The sequence below is a fragment of the Uloborus diversus genome, chromosome 2 (assembly GCF_026930045.1).
Source record: "Uloborus diversus isolate 005 chromosome 2, Udiv.v.3.1, whole genome shotgun sequence".
NCBI classification, from domain to species: domain Eukaryota; kingdom Metazoa; phylum Arthropoda; class Arachnida; order Araneae; family Uloboridae; genus Uloborus; species Uloborus diversus.
The window spans coordinates 191,722,531-191,746,171 of NC_072732.1; the positions used below are offsets into that span (position 1 = coordinate 191,722,531).

Consider the following 23,641-nt stretch of genomic DNA (forward strand, 5'->3'; position numbering starts at 1 on the left):
AGGGTAGGGAGATTCAGAAGCTGCGCTTCCTTTTAAAAGAACATTTTAAAGATATCATAAGCAATGTTAGACAAAGGAGAGGGACGAGGAGGTTCCCCATTTTTTTTTTAGTTTTTAAGGATACATTTCTTTCGCTGTTTTACATATGAGATAAAAGATAAAGATACATAAATACTTTTTTTTGACAGTGATAGCGTCAGATTCAAAAACTACTTCTATTTCGAGAATTATCGACAACAAAACCGTTTGCTGACAGGTTCTAAAGAACGTTGTAAAAATAAGCAAACTAGCAGTTTGACGTTGATGAGTATTACCGAAAATTCAACAAATAATCAAGCCAGCTGCTTGCCAATTGCAGTTATTTGCAAATTAGTATGTAGTTAAATATGTGATCGGAGCAAGTGGCCCTATTATTTTTTTAATGTAAGGAAAGTCCTTGAAAATTTAAAAAAAAAAAAAAAAACAGGTCGGAGTCGGTAGGTTTTCAAGCGACTCCGACTCTTCGACTCAGACTGAGAAGCCCTGATAATTTTAATTAGCTTCAAGAATTTAGAAGCAGTTTTATTTTGTAACTAGCGGTACCCGCACGACTTTGCCCGAAGGAGAAAATTAAAAGGTCATTTGATTAGCCTGTATATTTACAAATAATGGATGATGAATTTCTCGCCAATTGGCTATGTTCATCCCCATGTTACGATTCCACGTCAGGATAATTTCGTAATTTAGTCGTCCATTTTATGATAATTCTGCTTCGGAAACTGTTTTTAAAATTTAAAAATAAAAAAGAACAAAATCGAATTTTCGATAAATCGCTTCGAGGTGCACACCCCCATGCTACAAACTAAGTTTGTACTAAATTTCATGAAAATCGGCCGAACGGTATAGGCGCTGTGCGCATCACAGGGATCCAGACAGAAATCCAGACAGAGAGACTCATTTTTATTATTAGTAGAGAAATAAGAGACGCGCTGTTATTGAATACTTAAGGGCCATTCATTAATTACGTAAGGATGATTTTGGCAATTTTTGACCCCCTCCCCCATGTAAGGGTACGTAAGAATTTTCACCCCCCCCCCCCATTTTTATGTAAGATTCCATTTTGTTTTTCAAAATGATAAAATAACAAATCTTGAATCGTTACATCACTGGAATCGTTATTAAATTCACATTATTAAATTAAACCTTTTGCGTAAAGAAATAGTTACTGAAAAGAATCTAAACTGAATGTTTTTTCGACTTTTTTTTTTTGATGGAATATTAATTACAAATAAAACATGCCGTACGCAATGCGACTCCTTTATTATATTTCACACTATAAATTCTTTGTAAAACAAATAAAAAAACATCTTATCCTAACACGTTTCTTACCTTTCAGACGCAAATGGAACATAATCTCTGCCAAATCACTTGACCGCGCAATTTCTAATGTGAAATATCGACTTGGAAAATATTATGTAAGAATGAGTTTGACCCTCCCCCCAAGTAAGGGTACGTAGAGGATTTTCCAACCCCCCTCCCCCTCGGGACCCTTACGTATTTAATGAATGGGCCCTTATAGTCTACTATTTTCATTGAAGTAAGGTAGTTTTATAATAAGGTAATAAGGTAGTTTTATATGCTTCAAAAAATAAACGAACACCCATGTAACAATTAGCACTTATTACAGAATTTGTCTTTTGCGCAAAAATAAGTTTAATCCGAAAAGCGGGGTTTTTCAACTGCGAAATCAGCATGCAATCGCTGATTTAAAACGAGTCTGATTGAGGAGCATAACGTACTACTCGAGTGTAGCGCCACCTGGATTTTCCTCAGATCTGACCTCACTTTTTCCCCGCCGATCGGCACACTACTATACCTTAGCATTGAAAGGAAGAAAATAATTTCAATTGAGCAAAAAGACACCAGACTTCACAGTTCATTGTTTTGTATTTATCGTACTATTTTTCAAAAGGAATGCTACAATCCTGTTGTCATTATTACTTTAAATCGTATGAATCTGATATTGACTCTATATCTGCCATCTATTAGGACGGCCGCATATTGATCGTCCCGAAGCGGTAATAGGGAAGTTGCAACATATTAAATGTTCATATTTTGGCTATTGGATATTGTTAATTGACCCTCAAAACTAAAAAATTCACCATCGCCGAATTTTAAAACATAGTGATTGATTTTTAATGAATTTTTAAAAATCCACGCGCAAAAAGTGCGCGCTTCTGAAACGTCACGAGCCTACGTCACAGGGCGCGAATGGGCAGCCTTCCGCCGAAGATCCCTTGTTTTCGCTAGGAACATTTTGAGCGCGCTGATATTTTTATTTTTTAGAAATTCAATAATCCTTTTGAACACACTATGGAGACCGGATTCGTTAAAGCACAATCTAAATAATCTTCCTCGTGTAACATCAATGATTTCATTCGAATATTTCCGAGAGGATGAGAGGTTTAATGTTCCAGAAACGCGAGGAGATAAGCCTTTTACGTTTCGTCTTCGAAGTCAAATGCGTGACCTTCGGCTTCTCCCCTATCGGAAGAAGGCATGACGTCACTTCCTATGCTATTTGACGTCACAAAAGCTTGAACTTTAAAAATTAATTTAAAAAAAACTATTTATCGTATCGCAAAAATTTTTTCACCTATGATGTTCATACATGTTACTCTATCATATAAAAATACAACTGAAAAATCGAAAACTTCCCTATTCTGTAGACGTGCTAATTCTTTCATGAACACTAGATGGCACCACTATTTTATTGTTTATTTCATGAAATAAAACTTATATTTTTGTTGAGAAATTCAGTTTAGCTTTGTGTTTAGTGTGTGAGAAGAAGATATTAAAAGTAATCAGTCAGTGCACCTATTGACGTGTAATTAACCAATTAATTAAGAAATAAAATACCTTAAAACTTCATAGCTAATATAATTACTATCTTTTCTTTAAATTAAAAAATATAAATCTTAATGTTGAAATTCAAGAGAAAATGATCTATGATACCTTATCATGTGTCGATAGGTTTTATGACGGTGTATAACATACATTTAATGCTCAAAAGTTTACTTTTCATGTTAAAAATTACGTTGGCTCTTTTTTTTTTTTTAATGAGGCATTTAACATAAAATGAAAATGATTATTTTTTTGAAAAAAAAAATCTGTTCTGTTTCATTCAAATAATCATGCTTTTAATTCTGTCCCCCCCCCCCTCAGTTCTTATATTATCAAAATTAAAAAATAAATTATGGTTTAATGTTTCTGATTATGAGCTCAAAAATAATTTCAAGAAAAGATCATCATTACCCTTATCAACTTAATATAAATAAATAAAAAGGCAAATTGAGTACCAGAAACTGGTATTGGATTGTAAACTACTAACCAGACTGGTCTTATTCATGCAATCTGCATGCATATCTGCCAGACAGCCTGGTTATCCCACCCAGAGGCTGCTGTTTTGTCCTTGTTATGAACTCATCAGTTTGGAACAGTCAATAACCATGCTGGAGGCAAATATTCTCTTATTGGTGCTCAGAGTACCAACAGACTGGCAGTTAAATTAAATTAAGAAAACCAGCGAGAAACACCAGCAATGGTGTTCTTGGGTATTAAGGAGTAAGTTACTGCCTTAAGCCAGAGCTAAGGCAGAACTACAGTTAAACCTCTTGTTAAACTGCCCCTAGAAAAACCACCACAGTCGTAATTCGCTAAGAAAGATTATTTAAAAAAAGTTGTGTATAGAAATGTAATAAAAATTCTCTCATAAAATTGCCACCCCTCTGTCCAGTACTGGACAACACCGCAGTCTCTGGATGAGATAACTGGGTTGTTGGTATATTGCATGTAGCACTCTTTCGAGATTTTTTTTATGAAAGCTGCTGAAGGATTTCATAAACATATTATATATACATTTAATTGAAAGTAACTTGCCTTTGTATTGTAATTGTCAATTTAGCAGTGCATACAGAACCTGATCATTCTGACATTGGACATGGGGCACAATTCTATTTCAGGGCCCCCTTAGGGCCTGACAAAGGTTTTTGAGAACACTGGGCATGAAATTCATTTTGTGCCCCACCCCTCCTATTCCTGCTTATTCTATGTAATGAAGCTATAAAATATTTCGATACTTGCGTATAAGCACAGCCATGCTAAATTTGGTGGTACCTCATATCAAAATATAGTATTATATATTTAAAAAGTAAAAAAGATATAGTATACAATAATTTTTAAAGATGTAGTTGCACTTTGCCCGTTGCAGTAAACCGTAAATATTAAAGTTATCTATGATACAACTTTTAATAGTAAATACAGAATAAACTTGGAGTGGTTTTAGGATTTGCACAGAGATCAAGTTTTTAAGGGGAATTTTTATCAACAAATAAGAGATTTTTTTCCTTGCTTATAGCATTTGCAAAAATATCAATGACATCATTGTACTCTAGATTCTGAGGAAATTATTATTTATTTTGAATTAACATGATAAATAAAGGGGATTTTGGGCCCCCCTGAAATCTGAGGAGGGGCCTGTGCCCCGCATGCCCCTGCGGTAATCAGGCTCTGATCCTGTATGCTTTGAAGGACCATCCCCAGGAACTCTTCTGTCTGTCTTATGCACACAGCGACAGTTGATTTTGTATTTATTAAATCTCCCTTATTTCGGATATGTTGTTGCAACACGCCAAGTACTTTTTGTATCTTCACTGTATTGCTGTAACCAGTTCTGTGTATAAAATTAACAAGCATATTTAAGTTAAATCTGTATTAGCCATTCAAAAGAGAAATTAATTCAATTTCTATTAAAACACAAATACAATCTAAAAAATCTTTAACCTAAAAGGGCCCAACATAGCAAGTAAGTAAAGAGCATGTAAGTACTGGTGAAAAAAACAACAAAACTTAAAGAACAAACTAAACAGAAAATTAATTTTAAAAAATGCTGCAAAACATGGGTAAATAAAACTAAGGGTGAATATGTTCCCCTCTCCCCCCAAAAGGAAGCGATCACCCCCCCATCACCCCCCCAAAAAATCATTGGCATTTATATATATATATATATATATATATATATATATATATATATATATATATATATATATATATATATATATATATATATATATATATATGTGTGTGTTTTGCAAATAAATAAATAAATAAACTAGAAAGCCTATTGGAATACTTTTGTAAATGAGCTGTTCTGACTTACATTTTCACACTATATATATGTACTACCCCCTCCCCGAATACTGCATACAATGTTATCTAATTGATATTGTTGTATCAATTTAGACTGTTGATTAAATTATTAATTACAACGTTAAACCAGGCACACGGATTGTCACATTCTTTTTTAAATTCCAATAATTTAAATCAGCTTTATTTTTTTTTCGGGATTATTCGCAATTAAATTAAGAAAAAAAATTTTTAAACTACATTTGCAGAATTTTCATCAGTGATTTCTTTTACTCTGAAAGTTAAATTTTCATTTTGATCGTTTGTAATATTAATATTTGAATAAGTAAAGCCGGAGAGTAAGCTATCCATGGTTAAAACTTCAAAAGACATAAGACATTTTTGAAAAGAGCGCAAAAAATGATGAAAAAGTAGTGGCGCCATCTATCGAGCACGGAAGAAACCAAGCCGTCTTACAAAACATAGCGTGGCTAAGGACGGCCTTGCCAGAATAGTGATATTTTTCTATTAGCATTACAGAGATCCGGGCAGCAGAGAGCCAAGGCGTCCCCTTGTCAGTTATGTCGCCCGGTTCTCCCCCCCCCCCCCCACCCCTCCAAAAAAATAAAAAAATAAAATGAAAAGGGAGAAAAAGAATAGAATAGTGAAAAAATGGGAGGGGGGGAGGAGACAAAAATCAAAACTATTTACTAGAAAACAATTAACTATTTTTAGTGCCACAACAATGAACACAAAAAGAGTATATTTTACTTAATATTTACGTTTTCTCTTATTCGGAGTTCCCTTCCCCCTTTTTCTTTCTTTCTTTTTTTTCTCTTTCTTTCCTTCTTTCCTTTTTTCGTGTCGCCGGACACCCCCAAAACCCCGGGCCCTAGTTGAAACGGTCTCTCGTCGGGTCTGACTGAGATTCTATATTAGATATTGATATCGATTTTGTTTCGCATAAAAATCAAAGTAATAATAACAAAAACATTACTTACAAACATTTTTAAATGTCTTGCACACACTAAACCATCTCCGCCATTGTTACCGGGTCCGCAGCACACGAGCAGGGTCCCTTTCTTCGTCATGTCTTGCAAAGGATAACTTTTTGCAACAGCTGTGGCTACACTCAGACCAGCTAATTCCATCAACTGATCAACACTAAATTTATAGTCATTAAATAATTCTTGATCAATATTTATGGATTCTTCTTGACTGTCAAAAAAGAAAAAATAATAAATTAATGAATGAAAAAAATAATTTTTTCTGAGAAATTTAGATCTGTCGAAAAAGAGGAAAAAAAATTATTTCGAGCAAATTTTCGCAATCAAAGGTTGCAGTCAGATTGTTTGCAACATTGTTTTTATTACTCTGTTTTTTTTTTTTTTTTTTTTTTTATTGTTTATTGCTTTCATGTGACTGTTTTGATGTCCTATGATTTTATTTTCCCACCAGCACCCTCTGCAGCACCACCGTCGACCGGGTGTCGCACCTCACGATGATGCTTCTCTAGCAAAAACCGTCTCTAGGTTGCGTCGATATCCTACACACACACGCATACATACAGACACCTACACATACACACACGCCTACACACAACTACCCACACACTCATGCCTGCACATAGACACAAACACATATGCCTACACACACATACACATCCCCCCCCCACACACAAACACTCATACACACAACTACCCACACACTTATACCTGCACGCAGACACAAACGCACATGCCTACACATACACATATCATACACACACACACACACACACACTCGTGATTGTGAAAGACATAATTTGATTTCAAGATGTCAAAATTCAAACTATATATATATATATATATATATATATATGTATATATATATATTTTTTTTCCCCCAGATTATTTATTCATACTAACAATTCGTAAAATTTTAAAAGTTGTACCATATTAAAATAAATCTCAAATCACGCAATTGTAACCTTGGAAAAGAAGTTTCGTCCAGAACTAAGCGAGCCTACTTTACCGTATACCAACATCGGCTTTAAGCTTTCTAGCGTCTAATCAATATTCCCTTAATTAGTTAAGATTGCAAATTGAGCTAAACATACTTCTTAACATTAAAAGCTGATTTTTAAAAACAAATCACATCTGATGAAACTGAAGTGAAAAAAAAAATAAATAAACAAACCAATAAAGTAACAGCACCTTAAACAACGCAAAAGCAGGTAATATATTAGTTTTTTCGACAAAAAATTCTTCAACATTTCTGGAAAATAAAAAAATTAATTAATAAATAAAAATTAATAATGAATCTATACTAATAATATAAAACCGAAGAGTTTGTTTGTTTGTTTGAATGCGATAATCTCAAGAACTACTAGTTCGAATTGAAAAATTCTTTTTGTGTCGAATAGTCCATTTATTAAAGAAGGCTATAATTTACATTGATATTTCAGTTAGTAAAAAAGTTATTCAATGTTAAATGTGATTTTTAGTAGTTTTTAGTACTTTTTACCCCATATACGCCGAATCAATTGTTCCAGAAAAATATATTTTGTACTAGAATGTAGGAAATTTATTTTTAAGTATGATAAAAAAAAAGTTTTTGCAGGTAGAGTGATTTTTGTATTTTTAAAGAATTTTTGAAGAAAAACCTGTATTTTTTGCATTTTTCCCTGGGTTTAATTTTTTCTAAACTTATCCCGCAAAAAAGTATAAAGGCCTCTTTTCTGAAATTTAACTATGTATGTAATAGTAAAGCCATTTCACCCTCAAAAATTTTTTTTTAAAAATACACAATTTTTTTTTTACAACTTTTTTAGCGTGGAGCACGGCACGACTTCCAGGCATAGTCGAAGTTTTGTCAATCTTCACTTTTAAGGCCCCTATAGAGAGAACCCCAATAATATCTAGTTATAGGTGTTTTATTCAATTTAGGATGGTCATTACGTCATGGAAATGACGTCATAGCCACGTGCTCCAACTGCAGGAGTTTTATTTCTCCCCCACCCCTCCCCGACACTTTACTGTTGTTATTTAACGTTACATATTTGTGTGCATTTGTTTCAATAAAAGCAGTGAGGTTTTTTTTTTTTTATCATTTGCACACTACGGGAAACAGAGTTTTTTTTTTTTTGTGCTATTTTAATTAAATAAAGCGCGCGGTTTTATGCATGATCTTTGTTTTATATTCATAGAAAAAGATTGTTAATTACCGTCAGAGGACGATATGCATAGATCGTATAGATAGATCGATAGATAAATACAGGTCGATATAGCTGCATGGTCAGTAAGAGATACACAGGCACGTACTTACGAAACTTCAACGGCTGATCAATGCCCCCCCCCCCCCCCCACTGAAAAAAAAAAAAGCATTCACATAAAAGTGGACGTGCTTTTTGTAATTTTCCGACAAAATAGGCACTGAGAGTACACCTCCCCCTTTGGAACAGCTTGCATAAAAAGGCGAACCAGCTGATGGTCGCCGCAGGCGGCTATCTTTTTATGTGTTTTGGTGAATAGCTTTAAATTCCAAAGAGACTAATAGGTTATGTTGAAAAGGTGTGTACGCATTTTAGTTGAAGAACAATTATCATTTCACATCAAAAAAAAGGGGGGGGGGGGCCATAGGCTGTTTTATTCAACGGACTTCCTTTAAATTCTTAGCATGAGCAACAGCATACGGGTACTGCTAGTAAAAGAAAAATAGAAAGCACAGCAAAATTAACGCATTTTATCAACAAAAAAAAAAAAAAAAAATTGCAGGACTTTCTTTTGTCTTAAAATAAATCGTCTTGGATTTATTTGTCTTCTGTTTCAAAAATTAAAAAATAATAAATAAACTCTAGAAAGTATTTTAATAACAAAGTAAAAAGCACTTTTGAATTAATAATTTTCATAAAAAGTAAAATCGTTTGAAAAATGAAGTAATCTGATTTTCCTTTGATCTTCTGTTTCCACGAAGTTTTGGAAGGAGGCACCTGCCCCTGTCACTTCCAAAAGTAAAGGGGCCTTGTCCCCTCATTCTCCAGAGTTAAACATTAATGATCGATTGGAATATAATTTTTTACAGTGTGGATTGATTTATTTTAAAACAATAAAAACTAAAAATTCCAAACAAATGGACTTGTCTCATGTTATTTCGTTAAAATAGAACTTTGAATTGGATGGAGGATGCAGTGGCACTTCGCCCCGATTTTCGAGGACAAATTTCACATTTTTGGAGATCATTTAATCAGTAGTTAAAATCCAATTATATATACAGCCCAATTTTACAAAACAAAGACAGCTTCAGGGGCGCCGCCCCCAAACACCCAAACTTCTTTTTACCTCCCACTTTTTTGGTTCATCAGCCGCCTATGATAACATCCGTTTACAAAATTTGTAACAGTACCATGCAATACTTAGTTACAATCAACCATATCCCCCATAGAAAATGCCTCATAATAAATAGAATTATAAATTTTATTCTTGCATTTCTCTGCAGATCTGTTCTGCGGGTGTTCTACTGCTACAAAAGTCTATATCACCATTTTACCCCGGCGCCCACTTTTCCCATCTGATCCTATTCGTTGCAATATTATGTCAATTAATGTATTGCGAAAATTAAGATTGTGTCGAATCAGTAAAAATTACATTTTCCATTATTTACAAACTCTAATTGGAAACTAATTTCGCGATGACGTACATAGTGTGAACAACTTCCATTTCCATAGTATTTTGAAATTACTTTCATCAACAAAACATAAATTTAGTTTAAAAAACAATATAAAGGTGCGAAATCAGTTTAAGAAGTACATCTGTACACAAGCATTTCTTTCTTATTATTTTTTTCTTTTTTCGACTTTAAGCAAAATAGCGCACAAGGTAAGGCGTTAACTATGCCCAACTGAATTTCGCACCCAGTTTCTTAATAAGGGTTTAATTTGCATGGAAACTCAGCTCTTGCACTTCTTATTAATTTTATCGTGAATTTTGCCATATTATAGACAGGCCCGCCACTTTGACGTTTTCCGGGGGGGGGGGGGGCATGCAAATTATACCGATTTAAACCAAGTTACCCAGTTATACCTCAAAATAATACCAAGTTATTCCTGCAATGCAAATAATACCAAATTATACGAAAAAACAAGCAAAACCATGCCCACTTTTAAATACATGTATTAATTTCTCAAAACAAGAAGGTATTGAATTGCCCCCTCATGACCCCCCTAAATGACGGGCCAGATAATCGACTCAATTCAGACTACGTATGACAATAAGTTCTGAAGACTACAGGGCTCCTGCACTTCTTCTGTTGGATATTAAACCCTGGTTCCAATGAGATTCTATGTTTAGAAATACACAAATCGATACTTTCTTTAAAAATACAGGGAGTATCAGTAAAATACTTAGTAAAAGAGTGCATATTACCTTACGTATTTAGGAAAATCTTGTAGCTCATCACTTTTTTCGGCCACATTGACGTGTTCTCGCCTCTTTCGAAAAGAAAACCGTGAAATCCTTTTCGGAGAATTCTTTGGAGAAGGTGTCGAGGGAGCTGAAGACATGTTTATTCTTTCAAAGAACAAACACGCCGCACAATTTAGATTTATGAACGTTTTTCTGCATACGAAAAGAACGTGGGAGCTACTTACGATTGTTCCCTAAAAAACTGACCAAATTACTGCAGAGAAATAGTGCATTCATTAGGTAAGCGTTGCTAAGCAACGGGAATTCGGATGTAAACAGAAGCTGCTCGCAAGATATGAATAAGTCATAAACATAGTCGATTCCCGCAATTTTTGTCGCAGTTGAAACAAAAATTGATAGACTACACAGGTGTGGACATCTTGCTATTTTGCGCCTTGAAGGAGATGAATTCTGTGATTGATACGTTTGAGACACATACGAATAACAGACGTAATTATTGGAAATTTAGTGCAGTGCGTTATCGATTAACATTGGGGATATAATGTTTGTCTGCGATCTTGCATGATTCTATACAAATTAGAATGCAATTTTAGTGTAGCGTTTGTAAACAGCTCGACTTAAGCACGCGTCCTATGATCGCGCGGAACCAATTAAAAACAGAAGATAGTCAGTTTTATTATGTCTAATTTCCGTGATTTTGACTATGACTAGGTAAGAAATTGGCTTTCTACTTTCCCCCAAACTAGTTCACTTAAATTTCAAACTAACCCTCGAAAGTGTGTGTGTGTGGGGGGGGGGATCCTTTTTTCTACTTTTCTTATGCTATTAAAGCTGTAATCAAAATCCTTAAAGTCATAAGTCTTATTGCCATTATTAAAATCTAAATAATCCAGCCATGACAAGTTTTGAAAATTTTTCTAAAATGTGATAAAAATCGTTATTATATTTTATGTGGGGGGGGCACCCCCATTACCTCCTTAGGGTGCGAGTTTATATGACAAATTCATACACTATCCAAATGTAATTAGCATTTTTGATATTTTTTTAGTTTTTATTACATTAATAAAAATAAAGTATTGCAGAGACTGGATTAAGGGAAGTCTCGTGGAGACACTTGCCGCGGGTGACAGCACTTCCAGGGGGCGGCAAAAGGACTATGGTGTTTGTTTATTTTCAATTTTATTGATATTAAAAATAGAATTAGAAAGACATCATTCACCAAAGTCGCCTGAAAATGGGGTTTTCAAATATCATTTTCAAAAATTTTACCTAAGCCGGCCCCAAACCTGTCCTCCTATACTTACATCACTAAAGATTGTCTAAGCTAATGGTTTTCGAACTACAGCTCCAAAACACTTACATAGTCCCGAATCGCACCTCCGCGCTTAACATCAACGTCACTAAAGAACGTATAAAATTGTCCTTTTTAAACTACAATTTTGAGAAGTAATCAGAAAGAGGGGAGGGGGGGAGGTCCCTGAACCATCTTTCTTTTCGTTTCGAAGATGACCAATATAACCACTTTTTTAAGATCTTAATTTCGAAAAAAAAAAAAAGATTCCGGCGGAAGATCGTCGAACCTCTTGTTTTAATCATCACCAAAAGTGCGCTTTAAAGCAATAATATTGCAAATTGCCAGAAGTGCTTCTTTGAACGTATTCTTTCCCCAAATATAAGCACGTTTTTAGATATAAATTTCGAAAACATTTTGAGGGTAAGCCCCCGAAGCTCTTCTTCCTCCAACACCGCCTAAAATTTGCGTTACATAAATTCGCGTAGGGGAGACCGGGGCAAGATGACGAGCAGGGCAAGATGACGAATGTCTTATTTTTTCCGTTTCCCCCTAGTTAACAGCATCTACTGCATGCTACTGGCTCTCCTATCCGCTGTTCGTTCAGCAATAGTATAGAGATGCTGAAATCGCCATATGTGTGTTAGTTCTGAAGCTCTGATTGTTCACCGTTGCCACGATCTAACTTTTATGCATTTGTAAATAAGCTCTGTTACCGATACAGATATGTTATATCGTGTCTCTTTAGTATTGATGAGTAACTTAGTTTAAATACTACCTATTACCATGAATAAATGTCAATTAATCGCCTTCTCTCATGGCAATGGAGAAGAATCCGTTCAAACAGGCAGTTCGGGGCAAAATGACGGGCCGAAACGCGGGGCAAAATGACGACGAATCTTGCCCCGTGCTTCGGAATTTATTAAACTAACATTGTTGTCCATTTTATTAAATCCTGTAAATGCTCATTTGTCTGTGTGTTTGTTCACGCGACCTTGCGCTTCTTTCTCCTCTAAGGTTAAAGGACGCATTGAATCAAGAGAGGTGTCGTTCGAAAGCCGGTGACCAGAGGCTATTTATAAACTAGTTTAACAAATGACTAGTTGACTGAATTAAACCAAGCAAAGAATCTCTTGCTCTGTTGATTATTGACAATCATAAATTTCGCATAACTTTGCAGACTATCTTGTATTGCAGTGAAAAAAACATTATCATGCGGTTGGGTTGCCACCCCACACATCGCATCGTCTCTAGCTCCTGATGCGTCATTTTTCTGCCCATTAAAAACCTGCTATAGCCAAGCATGTGACTTTATGGTCATTCATCTAGGACAAACTGTCACAGTCAAAAATATTGGTGGGCTTTTGAGCTTGAGCACAGCTTACTTCAAACCAGCTACAGTTTGAAATGCTGATAAAGGGTTTAAAGAATGAGGGATCTGTTGAAAGGTTGTGTAAAGCAGAGATTCAGACAGCTGAACATAAACAAATACGTTTAATACGAAACATGGGGACACACATACAGCAAGACACATAGAAAAGTGGTGAAGCCTGATAAACAAGACTGCGGCTCTTTAAATAGAATAGAGGGCAGATTTTCAGTATCCAATGATGTTTCTCAAATAGCAATAAGCTTTCTCCAAAGTCCGATGGTGGATTAAAGAAGAGATTTTGCGAACTCCGTGGAAAGCTGCAAATGTCTCTTCCAATAAGATATAAGCACAGTTCTTTCTTTTAAACCAATGGAGAAAGCGATTACATTCAACACCCGCCCTTAATCGCTTATTACTAAACAACACAATGACATAAGTTCATGCAATTTAAATTTAGGAAGAGCCTTAGTAAACATATCAGCAACTTGTTTATCAGTAGAAACATATTCAATATATATATTTTCAACATTTAAAATATTTCTAATAAACTTTAACTTAACATCAATATGTTTCAATCTACCAGATCTATATTATCTATTTTCATTAGTTATACATTTGACTGCAGACTGATTATCTTCATATATGACAATGTTATTTACAGTAAGAAATTCACATGCAATATTTTTATAATACACTAGATCTATTAAAGACTTACCAACTGCGAGTACTTCAGCTTCAGTAGAAGAAACAGCTATTGAACTTTGTTTCTTCACGCTCCATAAAATTGGACACTTTTTATAAAAAATAACGTAACCTGAAACTGATTTGCGATTACGCGGATCTGATGCCCAATCTGAATCAACATACATAGATAAATCAACATTAGAGTCACAACACTTACTATACACAATTTTATAATCCGATGTACCTTTTAAATACCGCAGAATTTTTTTAAGCCGATTCTGTTGGATTCTCCTGCAATTGACTGAGACAGTTCACAGCGAACAGTATATCGGGTCGTGTTGTCATCGCAAGATACAATAAAGATCCAACTAGTTCACGGTAAGGTCCTTTGAAGATAGTTCCTTCCTCAAAGTCAGCTGGAGTTGACTTTGCTTCTAAAGGTGTTGCACTCGGCTTGCACTCACTCATGTTAAATCTCTTCAATAGTTTAAGAATATACTCCTTTTGATCTAGCACTAATTTAGTAGAAGTAAATTCCATACGAATTCCTAAAAACTCAGAAGCTGGTTCGAGTTTGGAAATCTGAAATTCATTTTGAAGAAGTTTAATCACAATCATTATTTCTGAAACATCTGATCCAGCGATAAGAATATCATCAACGTATAAACAAATTATTATTTTTCTTCCATTCACAATTCTGATGAAAATACACGGTTCCGAGTTTAACTGCTTAAAATTAATTTTCAACATAAATTGCGAAAATCTGAAGAACCATTGTCTAGGAGCTTGTTTTAATCCGTATAAACTTTTATTTAATTTGCATACTCTGCCAGATGAATCGTTGAATCCTTGCGGTTGTTCCATAAAAACAATTTCTTGCAACTCACCATTCAGAAAAGCTGTTTTCACATCCATCACATAAGCCTTTAAATCCTCTTGAAGAATCGAAACAAGAACTAATCGTAAACAAGGCATTGCAATGACTGGCGAATAAGTTTGTAGGTATTCCTTCTGCTGGTCTCCCCTTGCGGCTTTGAGAGTTCCGTCTCTTTTCTTCCTAAACACCCACTTACACTTTATGGGGGTCGCGTTATCAGGGAGATCTACCAGTTCCCAAGTTTTGTTTATCTGGATGGAGCGCAATTCTTCCCCCATCGCGACTTTCCACTGGGCTTGTTGTTCTTCCGGTAGTTTTGAGATGTCATAAAAGGTCAACGTCTCTTCTGACGTGTACATTGCTTCAAATCGTTCTGGCGTTTTACTTTTTCTGTCTGATCGTCGGGGTGTATCTGCCGGAACTTCTTGCTTCACATTGGTTTCGTTTTCTCCTAACTCTTTATTTACATTTCTGTCGTGTTTTTCCTCGTATTTTTCTTCTCCTTTCGGGAGCCCGTCTGCTGAATTACTTCTATCTTGCACACATACTTTATTTTCATTGAAGCGAACATTACGTGACACAATAACTCTGTGCGTATCAGGATTCATTAATCGATATCCCATGCTAGAATATCCAATGAAGATCATTCGTTTAGATTTCGGATCTAATTTTTGTCTGCGAGTATCAGGAATTTTGGCATAAGCATCACAACCAAATAATTTTATTTGATTTAAATCCGGTTTCTGGGAATATTTTAGTTCAAAGGGTGACATTTCATTTATGCTTGAACTAGGGATTCTGTTATGAATATATGCTGCAACTTGAATAGCATATCCCCAACAGTTCTTAGGTAAATTTGCATCATATAAAAGTGCACGGGCTTTATCAAAAAGTGATCTGTTCATCCGCTCTGAAATTCCGTTCAATACGTGAGCATAAGGGGGGCAGGGATCTATCGTAACTCCAAGTTAATCTGCTATCACTTTAAGTTCACCTGAAACATATTCCTGGGCATTATCCCAACGAATTTTTCGAACGCTTTCATTCAATTTGAGAAACTTTTTGATTTCCACGGGAACATCACTTTTCTTTTTAAGAAGACGAACTTCACAAAAACGAGAATAATCATCAACTAATGTTAACACATACCTTTCACCCGCTTGAGTTGGTGGGTTGACCGGACCGCATAGGTCAGAATGGATTGTCATCATGGGAGCTTTTTCTCTACTTCGGTTTCCTATTCCTATAGGGTTCGCGGACTGCTTCGCTAACTCACAGTTTTCACATAATTTGTCACTTGTTGGTAATCCTAGTTTGCTCAGAACATGGTTTCCGGAGTGTCCTAACCTGCGATGCCACAGTTCACCTCCATCTTTTTCTGCAACAAAGGAGTTTGAAATGAAGGGAACAAAATCACTTGCATATTGACCTTTTGAATTCAGCTTGCACAAAACGAAGTTTGTACTTCCCTTTTCAATGACTGCTTCGTCATTTTTGAAGCTCACAGTGTATCCAGCTTTTTGTATCTGTTTCACTGAAATGAGGTTTTCATTTAGTTCTGGAACATATAACACATCTTTGAGTAGGATCTCCTGCACACCGTCACCTAATACACCGCGAATAGTTCCTATTCCTTTTACTTCCAGTTTACTGGCTTTTGCAGCGCATGACACAGTTCCTGAGGATGGTTTTAACTCCTCAAACCATTCCCGATGTGCACACATATGAGCTGTAGATCCGCTATCTACTATAAATGACCGATGTTCTACTTCGCCAACAACGAAAGTCACTGCAACTGCTCCATCCTTTGATGATGTATTTTTTTCTGTCTGGACTGTGCAACTCCTCTTAAAATGTCCTTTTCTTCCGCACTGGTAGCAAATTATGTTACTTCTACAAAATTTCGCAATGTGCCCTGTTTTGCGACACTTGTTACACACTACCCGATGATTTGTAGAAAAGGCTGCACCATTTGATGACTCTGTTTCCCACGATTTGGGCTCCGAGACTCGACGATCTCTCATCAGCGCTTCAGCATCCAGAAGACGACCGCAAACAAACTCTAAAGTCAAGTTCTCCGAAGGCTGATTTTCTATTGCAGATTTCGATGCGTCATACTCTGCTGGAAGAGACATCAAAAGATAGACAATACTGTCCATGTCACTCACTTTCACGCCACACGATTTTAGTTGGGTAACGAGCTTGTTCACTTCATCAATATGCTCCTGCATGGATGAGTCCTTTTTCATTTTCAAAGTTGAAAGTCTCTTTCTAACCAATATCTGACTGACCGCTCCTTCTCGAACATAGATCGATTTCAATTTTGCAATTACTTCAGCACAAGTCTTTTCTTCCGAAAGCGAAACTAATACTTTATCACTAAGAAATGATAACATCAAGGCATAGGCCTTCTTACTCGCTAAAAGTTCATTAGCTTTCGAAGAATCCGCTTCACGTTCCAAAAACATCTCTAAATTCTTTGCTGCGAAAACCGCTTCCATTCTCCTGCACCACAGAGAGAAATTCCTTCCGTCAAAAGGCTCAACGGAATATTTTATCTCGTCCCCCATGTTACTCCGCTACTGCAGAGATTTAGTAGCTGGGTAAAACTTAGAACTAACCACGCTCTGCTGTTGAAAGGTTGTATAAAGCAGAGATTCAGACAGCTGAATATAAACAAATACGTTTAATACGAAACATGGGGACACACATACAGCAAGACACATAGAAAAGTAGTGAAGCCCGATAAACAAGACTGCGGCTCTTTCAATAGAATAGAGGGCAGATTTTCAGTATCCAATGATGTTTCTCAAATAGCAATAAGCTTTCTCCAAAGTCCGATGGTGGATTAAAAAAGAGATTTTGCGAACTCCGTGGAAAGCTGCAAATGTCTCTTCCAATAAGATACAAGCACAGTTCTTTCTTTTAAACCAATGGAGAAAGCGATTACATTCAACAGGATCAAGACTCATAATTCTCTAGTTTTTAGCGGACTATGATGTTGTTGGCGATTAAACTGAGAATAAAAGTGCAAATCCTCAGACCTTGGGAGTGGAAAACCAAAATAAAAACCCTCCAGACGAAGCAGAAGTTATGGCAAATGCTGATTCCGATGTACCAAAGAAGCCCGTTAGTGTTTCTGATTTCAATGCATTGCCTACAGCAACACAATGTGAGAAAAAAAAAAGGCAGAAAAACTGAGCTCAAACATTCTTACAAGCACACCCATCAAAGAAATGTCAGAACAAGGAGCAAAGCGGAAGGACAAAAAGGATTATTTAAAAAAACAGGGAAATTAAGCTCGTGAAACTAAAAAGGGAGTAAAAAAAACTAAGTTCCTTTAGGTCCAAGTCTACTCAATTCATGCCAAGCAATTCAGTTGCATCAACTTCAAAAAATGGTGTTATAAGATGCCCTGCTTGTAAAGAGAATATTGTGACCCTCACACCCCTCCAACAGAAGAACGGACCCAGTGCTATAAAAGTCAAGAGTGGTGGCATGAGGCATGTTCCAGTTATGAAAATAGCATTTTTATTTGTGTCTATTGTTCGCTGCACAACTTAACACTTCAACATTATGCTCCAATGGGTTACGCTTAACTTGATACTTTGTAAGATGTAAAAACAGTTATCATTTTTAAAACTAGGTAACATATTTAAAACATAAAATGTGTTCAACCTTTTTCAACGTTGTCATTTTGCCCTAGTACTGGGGCAAGATGACGATTTGTTAAGGTCATGAAAAATAAAAATATCCTTCGTTATTTGTGTTTGAAAAATTAAATGGTAATATATTTAATACCACAAAGGACTACTCTAACGGCTCATGTGAAATTACTTTTACTATCCTTAAAAATAAATTAATAAACAACAAAAATTGTTAACACAGTAACCTTGCACCGGTCTCCCCTATTATAATTCAGAAAAATGTCCGAGGGAGTAGGCCCTGACCTTCTATTTCTGCTCAAACATGCATTTACAACTAGGATCAAATTACTAACGTAAAGCTGTTATTAAATTTGTTGTCTTTGTTACAAAACATGTATTAGTTATATTTTTAATTTTTTTTATTCCCAATAGGTTTATTTGATCATTAATGACCGTAAAACATTATAAAAATTTTTAAATTTCGTTTTAAGGGCTTGAATTTAAGAAAGTTTTTGGGGGAGAGCTTCTGAGACCTCTTCGATCATCACTGAAAGTTGATTAAAATTACGTTTTAGGAGCTGCAATTTCGAAAATTTGCTGGCCCTCTTGACGTTAACAAAGATGACCTACAATCGCATTTTTAAGATTTGAATTTAAAAAAAAATTGCTGGTTCTCTTAACGGCACGAAAGATGGCCTACAACGGCGTCTTTAGGACTTCAATTTCGAAAAATTTCCGAGGGTGCCCCCCCCCCCTGAATCTTTCCTCCATAACGTCACCACAGATAGTTTAAAATTGCGTTTTAAAGCTACAATTCCGAAAATTTTTCAGGGAAGTGTCTCTGAACGAAACTCTCCCCAAAAATATAATCCGATCTATTCTAGAAATGGGCTTCGAAAGTTTCAATTTCGAAAAATGGCCGAGGGAGCACCTTCGAAACTCTTTACCCTCTAACATTCCCAAAGATTGTCTAGAATGCATTTTTAAGATAACTTGAAATTTCCGAGCCCTCGAAACTCTCCTCTCATCTTAAACCAAAGATCGTCTAAAACTGCGTTTTTAGAGCAACAGTTTCGAAAAATTTCCGGAGGAGAATCTCCGAACCCCCATACTTCATAACATAATCGGGGATAACACTTTTTTGAAAAATGAAACAGAGGAGCGTCCCAAACTTCTTGTCTCTGTAACATTGCCAAAAATCGTCTACAATGCATTTTTAAAACAACAAATAAGAAAATTTTCCGGTTGAAATATTTAAGAGGCTGCCAATTTTATACCCCCATCCACCCCTTTTGAGCTCGCGACGACCCTGGTCATACATAGCCATCTTTTGTGGACATGGTATGAAAATTTAATTTGAACGTGTTCAGTAGCATGTTCTGATCACTGGATAGACAAGAAAAAAACTTTTCCGAACATATAGTACAAATAACATTATTTTGTAGAGACTATTCTTGTTTTTTTCTGCATTTAGCTTCATACAGAGTACGATAATGTATTTTAAAATTATTTTAAACTTCAGTTTTTAATGAAATGAAAATATTTTTTCTTTCATTTCTTGTAAATAATATAACACCTAATTATTAACCAACTATTTAGTAACAAAAAATTAAAAAATAAAAAATAATTATAATAAACAAACAAATGTTTAATAGTTATAATAATTATTCAGAATAAATTTACAAACTGTTTGCAGAAAAATAATTATAAATATTTTCTCACTTTTTGACATTTATAAATACGCTACAAATATTAATATTACAGAGAGAATATGAGAATTGTGCCCCAAGATGTCCTGTTCACAATTGCTCCATCATCTACCTTAGAACTAGCTTGCAAATTTAGTGAATTCTTATGTTAATAAAAAAATTCTAAACATTTGCAAATTTACTTGAAGGTTCATATAATGGTTTGCAATAATTAAGTCGAGTTTATAAGTTAGTCAAAAATATGAATTCACTAAAGGAAAAAGACAGTGATAAAATTACATACAACACTATCTAAAACAAAGTTGTCGCCAAAGAAACATAAACTGGGTCATTGCTGTAGCTGGAAAAGTTGGGTCAAGATGTAGGACTAGTACTGTAATTACAATTACTTGAGAGTATTTTCAAGACTTTTTGATTGAAATTACAGCTTTGTAAAACATGCCATGCTCACATCTTAGAGCAGGAATTAGTAAATGGAGGGAGTAAGTGCATTTGCTTTGCAAAAGCTGAGGCAAAAACCCGAATCACAAATTCAACAACAATAAATGGTTGACACGTTTTGCATGAAACTAGCAAAAAACCCCCGATTTCTTCCAATGCTTTGCTTTAAAATATATCACATGATTTGGGATCTTTGTTTCATGAATAAAAGTCTTCATTCTCTCAGCGTTCTGTCTCTCTCTTTACATCAATATATATTTATTATTATTATTATTAATATTATTCAGTAAAATTCCTTAAAATTGTACAAATTTTGCAATTTATTCAAAAACTTGCAAAAACATTAATTGTTCTTATGCCAGAATTGAAATCATGTTAAGAATAAACTTTAAAGTACTTGAAACAACAGTATGGCGGTAAGATGTTTAAATTAATAAATGGAAATCAATACTTGTTATTACTTCGTTTGCTATATTAATGAAATAAATCAAAATGCAAACGAATTTTTATCACCAAAAGCTCTAAACTATTCATATTTTTAAGATCAGTCAAGGAAAGAAAAAAAAGGAACACATTAAAATGGCATGAAAATCACTTAAAAATACAACAAAATCACTTACACTTGATGAGTCCTAAACATCCACATTGCATATGTACACTTATAAAATTGTCTTAGTCTACAATACAAAGTTTAACCGTCATTGTTTCTTGGTTAGTTCTTCAATAACTGCATCTGGTTCTCTACAACTATATCTTTGTTGATACAAGTTCTGTCGTTTGTGTAATCGGTGGGTGGGGGGGGGAGGGCGAGAAAGGATTGGTCAATACAAACGCCCGCGGCGGTTGACGCCCGCAACTGCCGACATTTTCCAGTACAGCAGACAAATGTCGTCTTATTATTATTAGTTACAATGAACACGTGTGCGGTCGGCCAAGCAGACATCTTTTTAGTCCCCCTGCAGCACAACATTTTTACCCATCGTCAATCCGGAGTATTTCCGAGAAAAACGAAAGTGGTGGTGAATTTGTTTTCCGAAGTTTTTCTCCTCAGATTTACTGCTTATCAATCAACTGTCACACAGAAGAAGATACGATCTTGCCTTATATAGTGTCTTTTTTATATACATAAAGATGTTGACTCCACCCCTGCACCCCCAAAGTTGTTATTTTGTTCTCTCTTTTTTTTTTTTGTAAAATTCCAAGTACCAAAATACTTTTAATAGTCTTCATTCAGACCCACAGTATCTCTTCTTACCTTTTCATTTCATTGAAACCCTTTTATATTTTGCCACCATACTCAAAGTAAACTTGTACATAATATTTCTGTATTTTGAAGTAGATTAACTGGATTTAGTGGCCAGTTTATAGGCTTTTCAAAAGCATTTTAAAGGAACCTCATACGGACTTTTTTTTTTTTTTTGATAAATAATTAAATGGGGGGAGGGGGTTACTTTTTACTTTGTGGTGCCCCTCACAAAAATTATTTCTGTATCCTTCCCTGTGCACCACTGCCAATGTGTGTTATGCTTTGATTAAAAAACATTTCTGAAATGACAAGTAACTAAAATTAAAAATTTCAAAAATCCCCGACTGAGTTGCAACTGTAGAATCAAGAGGGAAAATTGAAAATCCTTTTAAAAGCCTTATACTACTATTAAAAATCAATTTCAAGTATTTTATTTGGTAACAAATCAAAACTGGCAACAGATAAAAATTTTAAATCATTGCGTTAAATTTCCTTGTTGGCCAACAATGAATTCAATCATAAATCACATGAATAAAGTCTTAGCCGTTATTAAAATCTGCTTTAAAAAACGTTATAATTCAAATTCTGTGAAACATGGAAGTTCCAAACACATCCTATGTGACGCAGAAAAAAATTCTCTTGATTTTGGTATTATATTTAAAAAATTTTAAATATGTTTTCACTACGAAAATAACGAAAAACTTTTTTGAGGTATTTAATTAATATCTTTGTTAATTAATGTCATACAAAGACACAACCTTGCTAAGAACACTCTCGATCAACTCTCCTTTTGAACAAATTTTTTTTTCCAACATCGGTCCACCTATTTAGGAGCTAGAGTGCCACAGACAGATACACACACACACAAAGTACATCAAACTTATAACCCCCTTCGGGGGTTAAAAATACACAACATTATTGTTAAGTTCAGCATTTTTAATTAAAAACTTTTAATGTGCTGAAAAAAAAAGTGCAAAAAAAAAAAAAAAAAACAACCCTGCACCCACCCAGAAGATAAAATTTAGCTACACTAGTACACGGTGGAATAGCTCAATAGTGTTTTTAATATAAATTAATAGTATTTAATACATACTAGTACTATATAATAGTACTTAATAGTAACATTTTTAGAAATTTGTTGCTCCAGTTCTACATTTACTGACTGAAAAGTCATTTTCAAAATTTTCCTTCTCTGTCATTCTGATGTCAGAGACAAATTTTCTCCAAAAACTTCAAGATTTTAATTTACGTTTGAAAATTTTAATAAGCAAAACATAATGTTTTGTTTTATTTGTTTATTGTTAGTTATGATTGTATTAAAGTTTAAAGAAAAAGTTAAATTTATAAAGCAACTACTATTTGTATTTTTTTAAATTTTACACGGGCTAATTTTAGTTATTGTTAATAAAGAATAAAACACAGACCTTAAATATTTGATGGTTCCAGACATTTTGTGAAAATTTGGGTACCTACTGACTGACAATATAATCTTAGTTCCAGAATAAAGCAAAAATCTTTTTAAGTAAGTTGTCATGAATTTCATAAGCACTCAAATTTAAATCGGAATTTCCTTTAAATTGTCATCCACGAAATCAAAACAAACAAGACACACATGCAACTAATACAGTCACAGTGATAACTGAATAACCTTTACCACATTGCATTCAAATGAAAAGAATGCGTAGGTAATTTTCAAAAGGACGTTGCTACTACTCCTCGAAAATAAGCAGCTATGATTGGCTAACGTAGTCTACTCCAGTAGGGACTACTTATTGGCAAAATAATCGCTTATTTTGGCGAAAAACTTCT

General features: G+C 34.7%; 1 protein-coding gene across 2 annotated transcripts in view; it reads right to left on the reverse strand.

The window, feature by feature from the left end:
* Positions 1–23,432, reverse strand: part of LOC129217591 (NAD(P)H-hydrate epimerase-like) — a 36,808-nt gene extending 13,376 nt beyond the window's left edge. The window contains exons 1-2 of one of the 2 annotated variants that reach the window (XM_054851918.1): positions 10,566–10,771; positions 6,165–6,381 (exon numbers count right to left, since the gene is read on the reverse strand). In XM_054851918.1, coding sequence (XP_054707893.1) covers positions 6,165–6,381; positions 10,566–10,702 — 354 coding nt within the window. In that variant the 5' untranslated portion in view covers positions 10,703–10,771. Of the gene's footprint in view, positions 1–6,164; positions 6,382–10,565; positions 10,772–23,256 lie in introns of those variants that run through there. The other variant, XM_054851919.1, reaches the window with a different exon arrangement.
* Positions 23,433–23,641: the final 209 nt, after the last annotated feature.